The sequence below is a fragment of the Gossypium arboreum genome, chromosome 3, assembly GCF_025698485.1.
Source record: "Gossypium arboreum isolate Shixiya-1 chromosome 3, ASM2569848v2, whole genome shotgun sequence".
Taxonomy (NCBI): domain Eukaryota; kingdom Viridiplantae; phylum Streptophyta; class Magnoliopsida; order Malvales; family Malvaceae; genus Gossypium; species Gossypium arboreum.
This window is the reverse complement of record NC_069072.1, coordinates 137,817,297-137,835,751: the sequence shown is the minus strand read 5'-3', so window position 1 is coordinate 137,835,751 and position 18,455 is coordinate 137,817,297. Positions and strand designations below refer to the sequence as shown.

At 31.3% G+C, this 18,455-nt stretch overlaps 2 protein-coding genes across 2 annotated transcripts; both read right to left on the bottom strand.

The window, feature by feature from the left end:
• Nucleotides 1-2,535: 2,535 nt before the first annotated feature.
• On the bottom strand, nt 2,536-9,998 carry LOC108474651 (uncharacterized). Its single transcript, XM_053026067.1, has 14 exons — nt 9,437-9,998; nt 9,178-9,319; nt 7,555-7,774; nt 7,363-7,463; nt 7,163-7,284; nt 6,990-7,081; nt 6,637-6,742; nt 6,332-6,486; nt 5,804-5,928; nt 5,188-5,309; nt 4,482-4,579; nt 4,148-4,356; nt 3,182-3,554; nt 2,536-3,095 (listed from the first exon to the last, which is right to left on the bottom strand). The coding sequence occupies exons 1-14, from the start codon at nt 9,704-9,706 to the stop codon at nt 3,020-3,022; spliced, it is 2,211 nt and encodes a 736-aa protein (XP_052882027.1). The 5' UTR covers nt 9,707-9,998; the 3' UTR covers nt 2,536-3,019.
• Nucleotides 9,999-11,445: 1,447 nt separating this feature from the next.
• LOC108475503 (protein CURLY FLAG LEAF 1-like) lies at nt 11,446-12,760 on the bottom strand. Its single transcript, XM_017777477.2, has 2 exons — nt 12,154-12,760; nt 11,446-11,961 (listed from the first exon to the last, which is right to left on the bottom strand). The coding sequence occupies exons 1-2, from the start codon at nt 12,391-12,393 to the stop codon at nt 11,620-11,622; spliced, it is 582 nt and encodes a 193-aa protein (XP_017632966.1). The 5' UTR covers nt 12,394-12,760; the 3' UTR covers nt 11,446-11,619.
• Between the last annotated feature and the right edge of the window lie 5,695 nt (nt 12,761-18,455).

Sequence of the window (18,455 nt, the reverse complement as noted above, 5' to 3'; positions counted from 1 at the left end):
CAGAATAGAAAAGTAGGAAACTTTTTTAAAATCATTTGAAAAAGTACCGTGAGTGTAGTGGGGGTTGTGAATTCTCCCTAAAAGGGATATTTGTGCGTTTAGTCCTTTCCATTTGCAACTCCATTCAATCGGCCCCCATTTCCAATTTTCTTTTGTTTTTTTTTAATTCTAACCCTCAAATTTCGTTTGGTTTTTGATTAGGTCCCTGATTAACTTTCCAGTATTTATAATTTTGTACCCCAAATTTTAACTCGTTTTCAACCATGTCCTAAATCTATTTAATCCATTTATTAACTTTTAAAAAAATAATATTTCACCTATGTGTTATTTAAAATATTTTATATGTTATTTACTTTACATCTATTCCAACTTATTTTAATGTATTGTTTGTTTAAATTCTTATTATTTATTTTAACTTGCTTTATGCATATCTTTTATATTGGTCTATTATATATATATTATTTATTCCTTACCTACCATATATATGTGTACATATATTCTATTTTTAAATTGTTTTGTACATTGTTGATTAAATTTCTTTTCTCATTATTTATTTTAAATTCATTTATTAATTATTTTGAAATTTATTTTACGTTTTAATCATTTTAGTTTATGTTATAATATTTTTAATTCACTTGTCTTTGATTATTAATGATTAGTATTCAAGTTACATATGTTATGTGATTATTGCCATTGTGTATGATATAATTAGTTTATTCAGTATTTTCGTTATTGCCATTTGCTTGTATAATATTGTATTTGTGTTGTTATTACGTACTCTATGTTATATTTTTGTTTTATCTAGTTTAAATCATATCATACATTAACCCAACATACTTGCCCGACTTGGATCGCTTGATTTTTTTATTCCAAACAAATAATGTATGTCGTTCAAATTCCATATTCGCTACTACTCAAAAACGAAATTTTCCATATAAGGCAATGTTATGCATTTTGAGATATCAAGGAATTGTGCCCTAACTTACGGGGTTTCGATTTTCTCGTTATTTCTAAATAGCTAAATATCCTTTTCGAGTTTTAAAACACACGAAACTCAATTTAAATTAAAAGACAACCTTGTGCTCGGGAATTCATGGTATTGTGTCCTAACTTACGGGATGTGATACTCCGATATCTCGAGATAAGGAAATCTTTAAAAAAATCAATTTAAGTTAATTCAAGAATTTTAAAATCGGTATTAATAGAAAAGATCGTATTTCAAGTCCCTTCCCGATTTTTAATTTTCGACATTAAGACACTAACTAATCAATTAGGTACCAATTTTTTGGGCGTGTCAAGGGTGCTAATCCTTCCTCGCACGTAACCGACTCTCGAACTTATTCTCTCAAGTTTCATAGACCAAAGGCCCTGTTTTAGTAAACTAAAATTGATTTATTAAAACAAAGGTGATCCGATCACACCTAATAAAAGATTAGTGGCGACTCCCGTTTTAATTTTCACTTTCAAACAAAGTCGATCCCCGTTTTCAAAAGAATGGTTTCGACACTTTTAATTTTAATTTTAATTTTTATTTTTAAAATCCACACATGCAAAAATAATCAAATCATTGTATCATTCAAAGAAAGAAAATAAAGAGTTAAGCAAACAAGCAAATAACCAATAAACCAAATTAGCAATATATATCCAACCTGACTATGTAAAACATTTAAGAATAAACACTCAAATCCATTAATTATCTATCGATTGAGTCTTAGCTTGGTTAGTATCAGTATTGATATTATTGTCAGAATAGGAAAATGTGGGATCGAGCATGTTGAAATGTATTTATCTTTCTATTTAAGAGTGAAAAAGGGTTTTGAGTAGTTCTAAATAGAGGTGTTCATTTCCCCAAGCCAGACTCGAAATATGTGTATAAAATTTTGCTCCATATTTGCAAAAAACTAATTCAAGCTCATTTTAGACCTGTTCATATTATTTTAAAAATATTTATATTATATTATATTAATATTTAATAAATTTATCTATTTTTATTTATTGAAATTTTTTATATAGTCATCTTAATATTATTTTAATGTTTACATTAGAGAAATATTATATATTTAGTATAAGTTTATTTTTTGATGTGTTCTAAAATATTACATAATATAAAAGTATTATAAACTTAAAAACGAGCCAAGTCAAGCTGGGCTTATTAGGCTTTGAATGAGGTCTAATATTTTTATCTAAACCTAACTCAAATTTCGGACGGGTAATCCAACGCATAAACAAATTTAATTTTAAGCATCCACCGTACCCTTACTTACCACCACATTTATAGCAAGTTTTCACGACCGACGCAAACTCCCCCGTTCCGATACTTCTCACTTCCATAACTTCGTTATCCGAAACATTGCTTCTTTTGATAGCATCCGAAATCCCTTCCGAAGTAGCAACTTTTAAGCCCTAAATCTTATTCCAACATTGCTCTATTAAAACATTAATGTAAGTGTCGAGGTTACCTGCAACGTACCATGCCCACTGTTCATTGGATGCTTTTCAATCTTGACATATTTGAAAAAGAAAAAATAAACAAAATTTGCCCTAATTTAAATAGGTTTATTATAGTTATTAGTTGAATCAAGAAAAGATCAATGAAACCTATACAAATTCAATTAAGTCGGTTCGGTTAAAACGGTCTCGGTCCAAACCGGTTACAGTTTCGATTTAACACACGAAAATAAAGATGAATAATGGGCTTAATAATACATGAAAATAAGTTAATTCATTTAAATTTGTGGCTTTTACACCAAAGATTTGTAAATTTCTTTATAAAACATTATACAACAGATGCCCATCATCCTCTTAACAATTGAAGTTACCTGATTTTTTGCAATTAGGGTGGAAGTCTTTTTGCCAACTTAGTACGTAAATGAACATTCTAGTGAAGGTAATTAAGGGTTGAAAATACGAATACCGCAACTCCAGATAAGCACGACAAGGCTTTTCCGGGTACATAGCATCGAGTTGCAGGATTCAAGCAATGTTGTCAAATTCCCAAGTTGGCATCAAAAGATGTCTGTCACACGATGTGAGAAACACCCGGGCTATCTGCGGTGTTCCCGGCTTCCACAACCTTTTGCATTGCTTTGTTACATCTGAGGAAAGATCCGAAAATTATCAAATGGTTTGAATCAAAAGATCGATATTGTAACACGGAGCAAAAGGGTAAAAAATTGTATACCTCCAAGGAAGATGATCGAAGAACATATTGGGAGAAACGATGATATCTTTTAAATCATCTCGGCTTGCGAAGAAGGCTTTGTATTTCTGATGGTCGTCATGGATTCGCCAGCTTTTCCAGAGAGGGATGTTTAGGTTTTGTGATTGAGGTACTATATGAATTAGGAGACCTGGTAAATACATCTCGGTAGGATCAGTGGCTGAACTGTTTTCAGATCTCGAGACAGTTTGCATAAACTGAGATATCGGATCATCCGATTGGTTCAGAACCGAAGCAAAAGGATTAACTAGATCGGTATTCTCGATATCGACATGGTTTTGTCTGCCGTCATTCCCGTCATAGAGGCAAGACTCTTGCTCTTTGTCCTCACTTTCTGCAAAAGTAGTTAACCCTTTCTGTAAAACTCTAAATCTATATGAGTTGGATTCAGGTATGAATGTTAGATATGGCTGTAAAAGTCTCATGGAAACTCTTGTAGTAGGAGTTAGAATGCATTTTGCCTCCTCTATTAAGAAAACGTGCAAATTAGTCCTTATACGTTATATCAAAGAACAAATTGCTCCTTTCAATTAAAAATTTCATCCATTTGTACTGTTAAAAGTTAGTTTCGCTGACAAACCACGTGTACTTCATATTGATATACAGGGACCAATTTTTATCAGTAGAAATAACGGAATTTGTAACAAAAGGATCATTTAACTCTTTAATCTAATGTATAGGGACTAATTTGTCCATTTTTTAAATAGAAAAGGGCAAAATGCAGTCTGACTCCTAGTATAGGGCTTGCATGATACTTTTACCTGGATATGACTTTACGTCGAACATGGGTATGCTTCAGATATGGGTATTCGGAAAATGGACGAGTCTGAAAAACATAGCTTTACATGCAATGATACAAACAAGTTTAACTTTTACGTATAGGTAGTAGCAAAAGATGTTATTTTTACCATCATTCAAATACTTCACCTTTGCTTGATCTGGTAGAAGATTTGGCCGGTTCTGGCTCAAGCTCTATACAGTTATTTTTGCTTGCATAAAGAAATTGACGTGCGAGTCTCAAAATCAATGTTGTATCAGCTTGGGTATTTTCTGATAATGCTGTTATTGCAGATGCACGAAGCCGGAGGATCGATCCAACCGAAAGGCGGGTAGAAAATTCATTGTTGTGTATAATGCTGCAGAAAGCTCAAACACTTACAACGAAAAAGAAAAGAAAGAAAAGGAAAACATGAAATTTTTGGATAAAATTAGTCATCATGCCTTTAAATATTCAGTTGTACGATCACATTCAGAATATTACCTTGTTATAAAATCAGAACATGCATCAGCCACAACCGAATCCACACATGGAAGAGGTCCATAGGAATAAACATGTAAATTCGGGAATTTCCCATATAGCTGCATGGAAAGCAAGAACAGAAACTTCAACATAAAATAAAAAGAAAACAAGCTTTTCCAGCGAAATAAATGGTTACATCGTCAGACATTTCCAAAGAGAAAGCAAATGCATCATATCTTAAGAAGTAAAACTTCACGACACAAAGAATACAAAACTCTATGGGTGGATGATCTACTCGTACTTAGGTGCGAGTGTTTGATATGTATCTAATATGAGTATGTTTCATGTTTTTCTAGGTAAAAGTACCATAAAGCCCCTATACTATGAGTTAGATTGCATTTTACCAAAACTAAACAAGTTAGTCCCTATACATTAGATCAAAGAACAAATTGGCCCTTTCTATTAAAAATTTCATGCAAAATGCAGTCTGACTCCTAGTACAGGGGCCTCTATGGTATTTTTACCAGTTTTTCTAAGTTTTTCCATATATTTGAAAGATTTGTAAAGGGTCACATCCCCATACCTGTATCTATATATACACTGGATAAAGGTGTCAGATATCAGTTTACCGTAATTCATTTGTATTTTTTAACGTGCTTATGTCTATTTCAATCATTCAGCATGGTATACAAGCAAACAATAGAATATCAAATAAGGGAAACCATACTCTTATTCCTAGCAATGCAGCAATCGAACCTCCCAAGGAATGCCCGACTATGCGTAAATTATAACCTTCACATTCACATCCCACTCCGAGCAATGAAGAAACAAAGCCACCAGACTGAGATTCTGCATCACCATTCACATTCCATAGAGATCAGCTACTGCATAAGACACAATAGGGTACAAGTATCATAGAGGCCCTTGTACTAGGAGTTAGATTGCATTTTGCCCCCTCTACTTATAAAATGGGCAAATTAGTCCCTGTATGTTAGATTAAAGAGTAAACCGGTTCTTCTATTGAAAATTCCATCAGTTTCTACGGTTCAAATCTGGTCCCTATACATCAACGCAAGGTACAGTGGCATGTCATGTGTAACTGTCCAATTAGCCAGTTTTTAATGGTAGAAATGGAAGAAAATTTTAATAAAAATTTTAATAGAAAGGACCAATTTTCCATCTAATCTAACTTACAAGGCTAATTTGACCCTTTTTTGAGTAAATGGGGCAAAATGCAATCTTATACAAGAGCCTCCATGGTACTTTTACCAACACCATAGTATGTACAGTTTTATAAGTCGAGCTAATAACAAAAACAAGAGTAAAAATAACAATTTCCTTACCATCTCCCGGATACCCTTCAATCTGTGTGCAGAGATCCCTAGCAGTTTCTACTATACCTGAGTGCCCAAAGTGCGGGAAAGATGATTTTACTCGTTTCTTGACAGAAGGATGAATACAACTGCTACTGCAAAGTGGAAAACATGTCACGTTGGTTAAAGACACCGGCAAACAAAACAAAAACAAAATAGAATAGCATAATTTACTTGTATTTTGGAGGGGAAAAGAGTGATGTTTTAGCAAAGCCAGACTATACGGGTATGTGTCTGATACTCGCACTACAGAGACAGGTAAGGTCAGATTATTCCATATATTTAGAGAGACCTTGGAGGTCATATCCCCATATCCACGTGTCAAACACATGTACTTTGAGAAAATGAAGAGTTAGAGTAACATAGCTATAACAACCATATGTATATGCATATATGAAAATATGTGTACGTAAATTTGGCACCCACATATACTGTCCTGCAGATAAGCATGGATGCACAAAAAAGGGAAGGAAGGGGGGGAGCGAGAGAGAAACTAACTTTATCAGTCCATCCAAATCCACCTCAGTCAGGGAACGTTCCCGGCCTAAACCATCAATTATGAGGTCTTCAGGGGTCTCAGTTCCTCGTACGGCAATCACTACAGTTCTTAGCTCATGTAAAACCACAATGAAATATGCAGCTTCACATTTTTTCTAGTTCAGAAAACAGCAATGAGTTAGAAGTAAAAACATATAAACTCATTCCTGACGACGATTGCAAAGCAACCATATGATAATAAACATATCAGAAGTGGCTCATGCTTTGACATGTAGATTAAATCAAAAGAATGAAAGTAAACTCACTTGACGAACACGACCTCTCCGAAGTACTTCAGAGGGTAAATTGACAAAATTTATAAATGCTGCTGCATGACCTCGCAACCAGTTATCACCATCGAGGGTAGGACGCCTAACGATGAAAGAAGAACTTGTATAAAGAAAGTGGCATCCAATAGATCTCTAGATGATATTATTAACATGTGCCGAGAAGTGAAGAGCTAATGTTTTAACACGGTAAAAGTCAAATCCTTAAATATGAAGAAGTATTGCATGCAAATATCTACTCAAACATGTGAAACATAAGATTGCATAAATTGATGATCATGCTATATAAGTTATCATGCACCTCAAGTGAAATTCGCCTTTATATTGACAACCTTTTACGAGTCCACGGGGTTAAAACCCCTTGCCTATGGAGCCATACACAAGGAAATACAAAAGGATTTCTTCCAAAATCAAGCAAAGGTCCCTGCATTTGTAAAGTTTTACTTAAATTTAACATGTAAATCACGGTAAGTATAATAAAAAACAGTATGCTCTGTCATAGTACCGTGTATGCAGCCTCAGCAAACTTATGAAAAGCTAAAGCTGCTTGCAGGTGTTCTACAGGTGCCTCAACAAAATGTTCACTGGATTTACTGGCTTGACCATGCTTCTGCAACAATGCTAGACCTGAAAAGATGATGCTTCTCATGTGTCATGCAAAAAATGCTTTTGGATTTGATATGCAATCCATAAAATGAAACAAACCTGTCAACAGTTCTAAATGACCAGTCCCTGATGCACGGTAAGCAACAAGATCGCCCAATAGTTTTGCTACTGAATATACTTCATCGTCTTCAATCACAGTTCTAGACAAAGAAATGAAATAATTAAAAAAAAAAAATCCAATGGCTCATACAATAATGTTTTCATTTCATTTCAAATTGCAGAGATACCTACAAGTATTCAATACGTCCCATACAGCACAAAGCTTCACGAATTCCATGATCAAATATCTCTTGATAATGAGCTTTCCATGCATCATCTTGGGATGCATAATAAAACCTCCATCTTAAGACATCAGATCCGGCACAACATTGTAGAAATGCAATACAACAAGCCATGACCAGAAATGAAAGCATTACTTTTCGCTTCCATGCACGACTGAGTGGAAACCCTCCTGCATTCAAAACATTGCCAAAGATCAGTGCAAGTTTCCACAAAAACTAGGAAAAAAGAATTTTTGCAATCAAATTTTAAACCGATTAAAATTGCAACTCTCAAAGAATATCAAAATATCACTAACTTCGAATCAGATCACAGAACAACAATAGGGTCGACAATTTAAAGTACTGGAATTTCAATGAACCTAGTTATGTTTGTTGAGATTTCTTCTTCTCTATATTGAAAAATCAATCCTTTTTGCAACTTCAAAGATAAGCTGTTGTATCAGCAACAAATGAATATAAACTTTTGGAAAGCCTTCATGGATGGTAAAAGTGCTATGGAGGCCTTTGTACTAGGAGTCAAATTGCATTTTGATCTCTCTACTCAAAAAATGGGCAAATTAGTCCATGTATATTAATTAAAGAGCAAATTGGTCCTTTTTGTTAAAAATTACATCCATTTGTACTGTTAAAAACTAGTGTGCCGACGAAATTACCAGACAGCGACGCATGATGTGCCGTGTATACCTCATGTTGTTCTACAGAGACCAGTTTTTAACTATAGAAATGAATGGAATTTTTAATAAAAGGACTAATTTTCTCTTTGATCTAACATACAGAAACTAATTTGTCCATTTTTTTAGTAGAGAGGGCAAAATGCAATCCAACTCCTAGTACAAGGGCCTCCATTGTACTTTTACCCTTCATGAATTCCACAAGAAAATGGACCGACTATTCGACACAGAAAAGCCAACAAGAACAAGGGATTTGAAATAGTAAGATTAAAACAATTAAACCCCTAATTGTTAGATTCAATTCAAACTTCACAAATTCAAATTTCTGTGAGCTTTTCCCACTGTCATTATCTCACATATAGACATTTTAAACCATTGTGATGTGTCACACACGAGTTAAGTAGTAAAACTAAGGCTAAGAGCAGTGTAGACATTCAGAGATCTTAAACTAAATCATGAAACACTACTTTTTCGTTATTGTGGAAATTGTTAGCATATGCCCGAACATTAAAGGCTTAATACCAGTGCAGGAAATTTAAGCAATGACTTGCATGCATATAATGAACATTTAATCAAAGATAACAAAGATTTTTTTTTCACTATGACTTCAGCTATTAACTTCAAATGACATGTATCTTCATTACTTCCTACAATGCTTGTTGGACTAATATAAAACATACGAGTTTCAAGTTTGTAACTTCTTTCCCATATACAGCAAATGCTATAAATTCAGTAACAAGTCCTTTCTTTATTCCTTATCTACTTACTACACATTGATAAAAATATTGAATAAAAAAAAAAACAGTGCATAATTGCATATGAAATTTTCCAGAACAAGCAATATCAACTTAAGCTTATTACTTTAAAATGTAAAACAGAATGAATGAACCCAACTTTTTTACCTACAAAACACTTAGTTGAAAAATGTGCGTCTTCAGAGACAAATGTAGCCACGTTAACTATAAGATAAAAAGCACCCAGAATTTGTAGCACAGTAACCACCATGGCAAACCGGCTCCACCAAAGCCATGCTTTATATGTGACCTATTAACCCCTCCCCCAAACCCCCCAAAAAAACCCATTTTAGATTTCAATGTACATTCTACAAAAAGAAAAACCCATTAAAAAGTTAGTAAAGAGCAAGGAGAGGGGAATTAATACCCTTCTATGCTGACGAATAACAGCATCGAGTACTTGAGATTCAGAAGAGTTCTGGGTTATAATCTTAGCAGTAGCTTCTTGGGTAATTCCCAGTCCAATCATAGTCCCGATCCTAACGGCGGAAAAAAACGAGACAACGATGATCGGCAAAACTTTATGGGGTCTACATCCAGGGAATGAAATGGCAACCACGATTCCACCCAAAACAACCACCAGCAAATTCAACAATCCGATAAGTATAGATATTAATCTCAAGCTCTTGATCCACATTGCTGGGGATTGTTTTGTTCTTTGGGTATTTGCTTTTTTTTAAACAATCAAATTGAATTAAAGGACTATCTATATGAATGAAAATATGTTGTTTTTTGGGTACATCGTTAAGATTAAATTGGGTTTTTCTTCGTCGTTTTTGATGGAAAAAAAGAAACGAAAATGGAGATCCAAAGCAGGACGTGAAATTTGTTTTTTGGTGTTTGGCTGATTTCACGCACTAAGGACTTCCATTGCAGGAGAGGAGATGGGGCTCTCTGCAAATTATTATTTTGCATATGTTGGTTTTGGCGTTTGTGGATTTATAGTCAGCTTTTTTGCTCCTCGTTCTAATCGTTTTAGTTAAAATTTGTTGTAAGTCCTTGTACTTTTATGAAATTAGAAATTTAGTCACGATTAATTATCGTATTGGCACTTGAACTTGGAAACAGTAAATCGAATTGTTACTTTTATTAGGAAGATTATTTCCATAATTTCTCTAATTAAGTTTATACTCGGTTGATTTGTTACACACAGGGTTTTATAAATGGGAAGTATAGAAATATAACACATTAAGATAATAAATTGTACATATTAAATAAAATTGTATAAAAATATTAAAATTAAGCTTTATTTTTCTAATTTTTTTAATTTAATTAGTGCGAGTTTATTTAATATAATTTATTTTAATTACAGAATACCTTACTAAAATTGATACTTAATTGATTCATGACACTAACTCATTTAACCACTTCAATAATAGTATAAATATATAGCGTTTAAAACCTAGGGTTTCATGCCAACTTACATAACTCTTGCCACTAGGTAGTTTTGTTCTCAATTTTATAGTTTTTTTTATATAATTTTATAATATATATTTTTGTGATGCAATGTCTAAAATTACTCGTAGTCCCTTCTCAACTCTTAAATAGAAGAATAATTCGTTTCAGCACATTCAAATTTACGTCCTCTCACACTGACAACAATACCGTTATCAATTAAGCTAGAACTATGTAAAATATAACTTGAAATGGAGCATTTGTTATGGAGGACCTAAGTAATAATAAAACTTGAAGTGGAGCAAGTTCAGGTGTATATTTATAAGTAGAGCAAGCATATGCATTGTTTTATATTTTTGTAATATATATTATTTTATTTTAATATATTATAAAATTTATATCCCATAACTTATATAGATAATACCATAATTCTATGAAAACATTAGAAAAATGTTGTTTAAATTTAAAATTTTAATAAAAGAAAAATTATTTAAAATATAAAATATTAAATTAAAATAATATATTTTAAAAATATATGTCGACCTAAAACGAGCTTCTATTAAGTTAATATAGTCGGATTTGAACAAAATTTTAAATCTATATTTCATATTGAGTCAAACTTAAACAAGTGTAATATATATATATATATATATATATATATAAATCCTGACTTGATCCAACACTAAAGCACCTGAACTCGCATATAAATCATGTCACTAAAGAAATAGTTTAGTGATTTCATGAAATAAGGAAGTTGGAAACATAAACAAAAAGGTTGTACCATAAAGTTAGGTAACAAAACATTAAAAATGGTCATTAAAAGCCCCTTGTACTTCAAAACTTTTTGAGCAGCTAAATCTCATTACTTTCTTGCTGAAATTGCCTTAATATTTTGGCAGACCTTCATTCTGCAAATTTAATGCTTCTTACCAAAGAAGGCCCCCCAAGGGCCAAAATATAATACATATACATATACATATATTTATATATTACATGAAAAAAGGAAGGATTATATTTACTGTTATTGAGTACATTGAACAAAACATTACAAGTTCTTCCAAAGGATTTTCTCAAGAAGTCATAACTCGAGGAAAACCAAAACGGGTCATAGTTATATGAACCAATTGAGCTAAACCCGAGTTTGACACGAGTGTGTTAGTTTAAGAGACTTAAGGTATTGGGACACTTGGTAGGTTGCAATGTAGGGAAAGAGTGGACATACTTGCAATTAGGACAAGCAGGGGAGGATTTGGGGAGGATTACAAGAAGATGACAATTTAAACATGGCAAAGCCACCATGTTAGTGGTGCTTGAAAAATGTTGTTGTTGCTTGTTGTTGTTGTTCGAGTCCTCACTGGAGATCGAACTGCCATTGAAATGTTCCAAGCCGTTGGAGCTTGTTGGTGAGATGTTGAGCTCCAGGTCTAGTTTATGATCTTTAGGCCAATTCCATGTCTTTTCCAAGGTTTTCCTGTTCATGTAGTACATTTTACCTGACTGCAAAAAAAAAAAAAATCGAAACAACTCGGTTTTACTTCGACTATTCGTTAATAATCCTCCAAATATATGAAAAACTTTATACTCGTATAAAACATACATACACCGAAACCAACATAGTATATGCATATACATATAAACAACATGAACTAACAATGAAAGAATTCAGAGAATAAAAAAAGCAGAACATACTTCAAGATCCAGGCATTGTTCCCAATCTAATGGCAAAGGGTCTTTAACTTGAAGATCAACACTGGTTTGAAACTGTGAATCAACATTGAAGAACTGATCTGAGAAAAGCTTCCTTTTCTTTGAAGGAAAATTGAAACCATCAACTTGATGATGATGAAAATCAGACGATGGACTAAAATTGCATGTTTTATCAGCTGAGACACATTGGCTTGAAGCCAAAGACAACTCAGTAAGTTCCATAAAAACTATGGATCTTTGGGGAAAATCATCAAACAGATAAGAGACATGCAAGGAGGGGGATTGTAATGCTTAAAGAAGAAGGGGTTGGTTCTTAAATTGGGTTCATCAAACTCCATTAAAAAGGAGGACAGAGCCAAGCATTAAAAGTGGCAAGTAGATATCACTTTAATGCACCCAAATTTTGCCTCTCTTCTTACCAAAAAAAAAAAACTATTGAACATTAAAATTGAACTAAACATGACAACCTCAAAATCTAACCCCCTCCCCCCCCCCCCTCTTTAAATTGGTGAAAGTTCTTCATAAATTCCTCCAACTCCCCTCCCTTTCTTCATCTTAAATTTTCATGAGTTGAGTTCTTGGGGGAGTAATTATATGTAAGAATTTGAACTTACTAGCTTTATATATGTATATACATGAGAGAGAGAAAGAGATGCAAGAGTGCTTCCTAGCCATTAAAAAACTGGACAGGAGACAAGGGTGAAACCAGAAAATTTTCTTGGAGGGCCAGACTAGAAGTAAATTATAAATGTTTGAGGGGTAAAAATGAAATTTAACTACTGTATTAAATTGTATTCTTACAATTTTTAATGGGGCTCTAAAGAATTCTACCACTTTGAGGAGAGGGCCAAGGCCACTGCCGGCCTCCCTTTAAATTCGCTAACAGGACGTCAAGCTGGTGAGACCTCCATTGATTGAACTAAGTGGTTGTATTAGAAAAGGAATTTAAATATAATTGATATTTAATAAAATATGTATTTTATTAAAGATTTGAATAAACTATATTTAAAGGTCACTAAATTATTAATAAATTTATATTTTGGTCATTTAATTATAAAAAATTATAAAATGGTCTCTAAATTATTCGAAACTTATTATCTAAATCATTGGACTATTAAAATCAATGTTGTATGTCATTCTCTATTCGTATCACCAACACCAATCGAAAGATCTCTTGCCCCTTCTTTACTATAGTTCAGTATCTCTTCTCCGATCTCCAATAATGACAGTTAGATTAACTTGGATCTAAGGTATATTTTTCTACTCATCAAAAGGTACTACTGATCCATCGTACTGATCATCGAACCGTCACTTGGAGTTCTAGCCAAACTTTTAAAAAAGAAACTTAACAACTCAGTGACTTGAATAAAAACTTTTAAATAATTCAATGACTAAAATGAAACATTTGGAATAGTTGGATGACTATTTTGTAACTTTTTGAAATTGAATGATCAAAACATAAACTTACTAATAGTTTAATAACTTTGGGAATAATTTATCCTAAATATTTATATTCAATGTATTGATGATGTATGAGTTCATAAATTGATGCCATTGTTAACAAATTTAATCAATTATTTTCATTATTTATAGTATTTAATTTTAAGAGTTACGTGTTAGCATATAATTCACTTTGCATGTATTAAATACATGCTCTTTAACTAAATGGTACAAACTTTTTTTTTCGGAATATAGCAACTGATACTGTTTGGATAGCACAGAGTAATTGAATGAAAATGCAATTAAACGTGTTTGACTAACATAGTGTAATTACATCTTAATTTTATATATCATGTTTGGTAGTACAAATAGTAATTATGTAGTTATATAATTTACGTTTTAAAAAATATATTGATTACTATAAAATAACTATTAGTACGATAAAAATAATTTTTAAATAAGTAACAAAAAGTTAAAATCAAATAATCATATGTTCGTGTTAGTCTAAAAAAGTAGTTGATAATACGATTACTAAAAAAACAAGAAAATTAAATATCATATTCAATTTTATCTAATTGTTCTAGTTCGTATTTGTTAGGTTATTCTCTCTTTAATATTTGACTATCCAAAGATAGATACATATAACCGCAATCAAGAGTCCTGATTGATCTTTAGCATGGCACCATGGACGAAGACAAAATGGGGTAGGCAATGGCCCTAGTCCCAAAATGATAGATTTATCATTTAATCTTTTAATTTTTTTATTATAAAATCACATATCAATATAATGATAAAATTGCACTTTAACCTTTTAATAATTTATGATTCATCTCTATATATCCTTATTTAGTACTTAAACATTAAAGCATATATCGAAAATTAAACTTGAAAACCCTTTAAATATCTACCTAAAAATACATGAGAAAATAAAAGAAATGGGGTACTCAATGAAACAAGGTAAGCTTAGCTTGTGTGATGATGGCAAAGGATGAATTGACTGCTCCTCTTATAAGAACATGGGCCACCTATAAATTTGTACATGACATTAGATATCCTCAAGTATTTATTAATAACCATTTTGGTATTCCTAATGTACTATACCCTAAACCATAAATACTACAATGGCAGTTCACCTATAAACTTTTTGGTTATTTTTCGAATTTCAAAGTTGGTGCCGACCGTTCACATATTAGTATCGTATTTGTATAGTTTTTGGATTCAAAGCTTTATAGTAGGATATTTATATTTAAACATATTTAAATTCACGTCGTAATAATTATATCAAAAGTAAATTTAAATTTTTTTAAGAAGGGTTAAATTTAATTATAAATCTTTGAGAGGTTAAAACAAAATTTTATTAGTTATTAATTAATAATTCATATTTTAAGGGACTAAAAATATTTTTTTCATTTTCGAAGTCAAACTAGAAATTTACCATATATTAATTTATAATTTAATATTTTAGAAGAGACTAAATAAGTAAATTTTCATTTTCAGAGGGCCAAAACCCTTGCTTACACCTTAAATTCACTTATGAATAATGTCAATCAAACTAAAATTCAACTGACATATTTATATAAATTTTGTTCAAATAATTTATTTTTAAAAGTTGAAACCATTTAATTATAGAATTATTACATGCATGCTCATATTTTTCTTTTTCTTAGACAAGAGAAGAGGGGAATTGTCGAAATTCGAATTTTGAACGTGATATATCGATTAAGATATTAAATAAACTGAAATCTTTTGCCACTAAACTAGCAACTTGGTTTCTCATATTAGAATTAATGGAGTTTAGTAATTGAGTCTTAGTTTGTTTGGTATTGACATTATTACCTGAATAGGATGACGTGGGTTCGAGCACGCTAAAGTACATTTATCCTCCTATTTAAGAGTGAAAAAATATTATTAGTAATTCTAAATATTGTATAGAAAAAATCAATAAAATTTTAAATACGTTTGTCAAAAAGTTATAATTAAGATTTTCATCATTTAATAAATTTCAATTGTGAAATAAATACATCAATTAATTAACCAATAAAAATATAAATATATTTTCATAAATAGTATTTAATAAGTGTATAACAAATCACATGTATCCCAAATGGCATTTAATTAGATCTTAATTTGAGAAAGACATTTTAAAAATGACTAAGGAAACAACATTAAAACGTGGTTATAAATTACACAACATTCACCCTAATAAATTTATTTTTAATGTTTATATTTTTATCAATTTAGTAATTATTCTTATTTTAGTTAAATTTAGTTATTGACTTTTTAAAATAGTTAAATTGTTATTTTTAAATGAAAATGCTAACTAAAATATTAGTTATTTCACCAATGTTGGCACGACAACCCATGTGACCGTACACGATACTTCATGTTGACATGAAATTATTTATCTTATATGCAAAATCAACAAATAATTTAAAAATTAAAAATATAAAAAAACAAAATTCCTTAAAAATAAAAAAGAAATAGCATGAAGTATATGTGGATTGTCAATGTTTAAAAATTTAACGTTTTAGTTAGTATTTCATTAAAAAAGACAATAATTCAACTCTTTTTGAAAAGTTAACGGTCAAATTCGACTTTTTTAAAAAAGAACAAGGGTCAAATTTAGCTAAAAAAAAAGGGTCAAATTGATAAAAGATTTAATTGTTAAGTATTAAATTTGCCATTATGCCAAAAAAGTCTAACTCGGATAAGAAAAGAGTGGAAAATACTAAAATATAAACCCTAATCCTGATAAATGTTACTTCTTAAAGGTGATTATTGTTAGAACCGAACAACTCTGATGTAAACTTAAAACTGTAAACCAAGATTTGTCATGTCAGATCATTAAGAACAAAATTATAAGCGGAAACGTAGCTAAATTCATTGTTGGAGATTGTCCAGAAGGTTTTGATCGTCCAATAAAATAGGTTTTTTTTTTTCTCTTAGTATATTTCTCTAATGAGGATGGAAAATAAATACGAGATATATCTATTTCTTGAGGAACACTACCTGTTTTAAAATAACTAATTATTAAATTAGTTTTGGATATTTATAATATGGCCCCTCATCAACTTATAAATACTACTTATGGTATCTACACATTATTTCCATGACACTTTAATACCTATGATACTTATAACATAATTGATCACTTAATTTTATGTCACATTTTATAATAGCATTATACATTTGTGCCCATAACTGAGCATTTTAATCCAACAATTACATTAATTCATTAGATTAATTTTCGGATTCATACACATTTATGATCGATAACCTATGCTAACCTAGAAGAATTCCTTTCAAGATAGATTTCACACTAAAGTGTGTTTGGTTTAAGGGATGTAAGATTACCTTTAGTAACAAGATTATAAAAATGTAAGACTACAAGGTGGATTGTCTTGTATGTTACATTATCATGTTTAGTTCATTTGGTTAGAAGGTAAGATTTTGGTGTTTTGTTGACGGAATATAAGATTACTTAGAAGTAATTTTACTAATTTGTCCTTGTTATAGAATGTGTTTTTTAATAAATTTAATTTCTTTGATTTTTTTTCTCAATTTCCATAAAATTACTGTAAATTTTGTTTCTATTACAATTTATATATATTAATAGGTAAATATATGATGTTGAAATTAATTTATTAATCAAAATTATAATAGTTCATGAAAAGTGATTGCATTACAAACTATAATTTGAAAGTCATAATTATAATGATAATTAATATACTAACAAATAAATATTTAAAGTAAATATAATTATAACTAAACCGATTAAAAAACGTAAGTTCACTTATAATCTAAGATAACTTATGGAACAAGTGGTTTTGAGATTACATTCTATATTCTGATATTTTTCCATTGCTTGGAATGTGAGATTATAAGATATTGTGAATGTTTCGAACTCAAACAAGTAAAATTAATTCGGAATATGAATGTAACGTCCCAGAACTCGGTCTAAAGTTTAGACCGAATATCGAAGGTTACATTGATCACCGAAGTGATCGTAGGAAAATTTTAGTTTAACTAGCTAGAAAGCAAACGGTATTTAAGTTATGTAAAAACTCTCAATTGTGAAATCCTGATATTGCAAAAATTTTAACCCAAAAGACGCTTACGTGTGTATAACACAACATTTCGTACCACAGTATTCAAAATAAAACTTACAATTCAAACCATTTATTTATAAATGTGGAATTTATGAAAATACTTTTAAAGTCAGTTCTAAAACGTGGTTGTTCGAGACCTCTAGCATGTCGAGTCCAGCAACAATATACGAAAATACCTAAAAAAGGGAAACTGAGGGAGTGAGCTACACGAGCTCAGTGTGAGCTCGAAATGTGACTAACAACAGATTTACAGAAGAGAATTCCAGATAGCAGTTCAATAGCAAAACATACTTACAGAGATATATAGAAACAAAAGGTAAATTCGAGGCCAACGTCCCAACAGAACATAACAATCAAGCACAACACATCATAGACAGAAACTCAACTGATAACCCGTCAATAGGTTGGTACCAAAACACTTATCATCACGAACACGGTGTTCCAAAACGTCATTACGCTAACACCTCAATACATGCAAAATCAGTCACACATGTTAAGTCAACTAGATAGAATACCAACAAATAAACTTACACCCAATCACTTAACCATATGAGCATGAATGCAATCAAGTAGAAAAGAAACCTACCCATCCAGCCGAAACACCTCTCTGTCCCCCGATCATACCCCAAAAGAGTTATTTAAGCTCATCCAACCCAATACACCACGTAGGACCTCGAAAGGCCCATCTAACCCTACACACCACGTATATGGACTAGGCCACTCAAATAATAATAC

Coding starts and splice junctions, on each gene's coding strand:
- LOC108475503 (XM_017777477.2), bottom strand. CDS start 12,393: ATGGAACTTACTGAGTTGTCTTTGGCTTCAAGCCAATGTGTCTCAGCT. Junction 11,962..12,153: donor AACAATGCCTGGATCTTGAA/GTATGTTCTGCT, acceptor TTTTTTTTGCAG/TCAGGTAAAATGTACTACAT.
- LOC108474651 (XM_053026067.1), bottom strand. CDS start 9,706: ATGTGGATCAAGAGCTTGAGATTAATATCTATACTTATCGGATTGTTG. Junction 6,743..6,989: donor ACCCCGTGGACTCGTAAAAG/GTTGTCAATATA, acceptor TTTCATCGTTAG/GCGTCCTACCCTCGATGGTG. Junction 4,580..5,187: donor CTGCATTGCTAGGAATAAGA/GTATGGTTTCCC, acceptor CTTTCCATGCAG/CTATATGGGAAATTCCCGAA.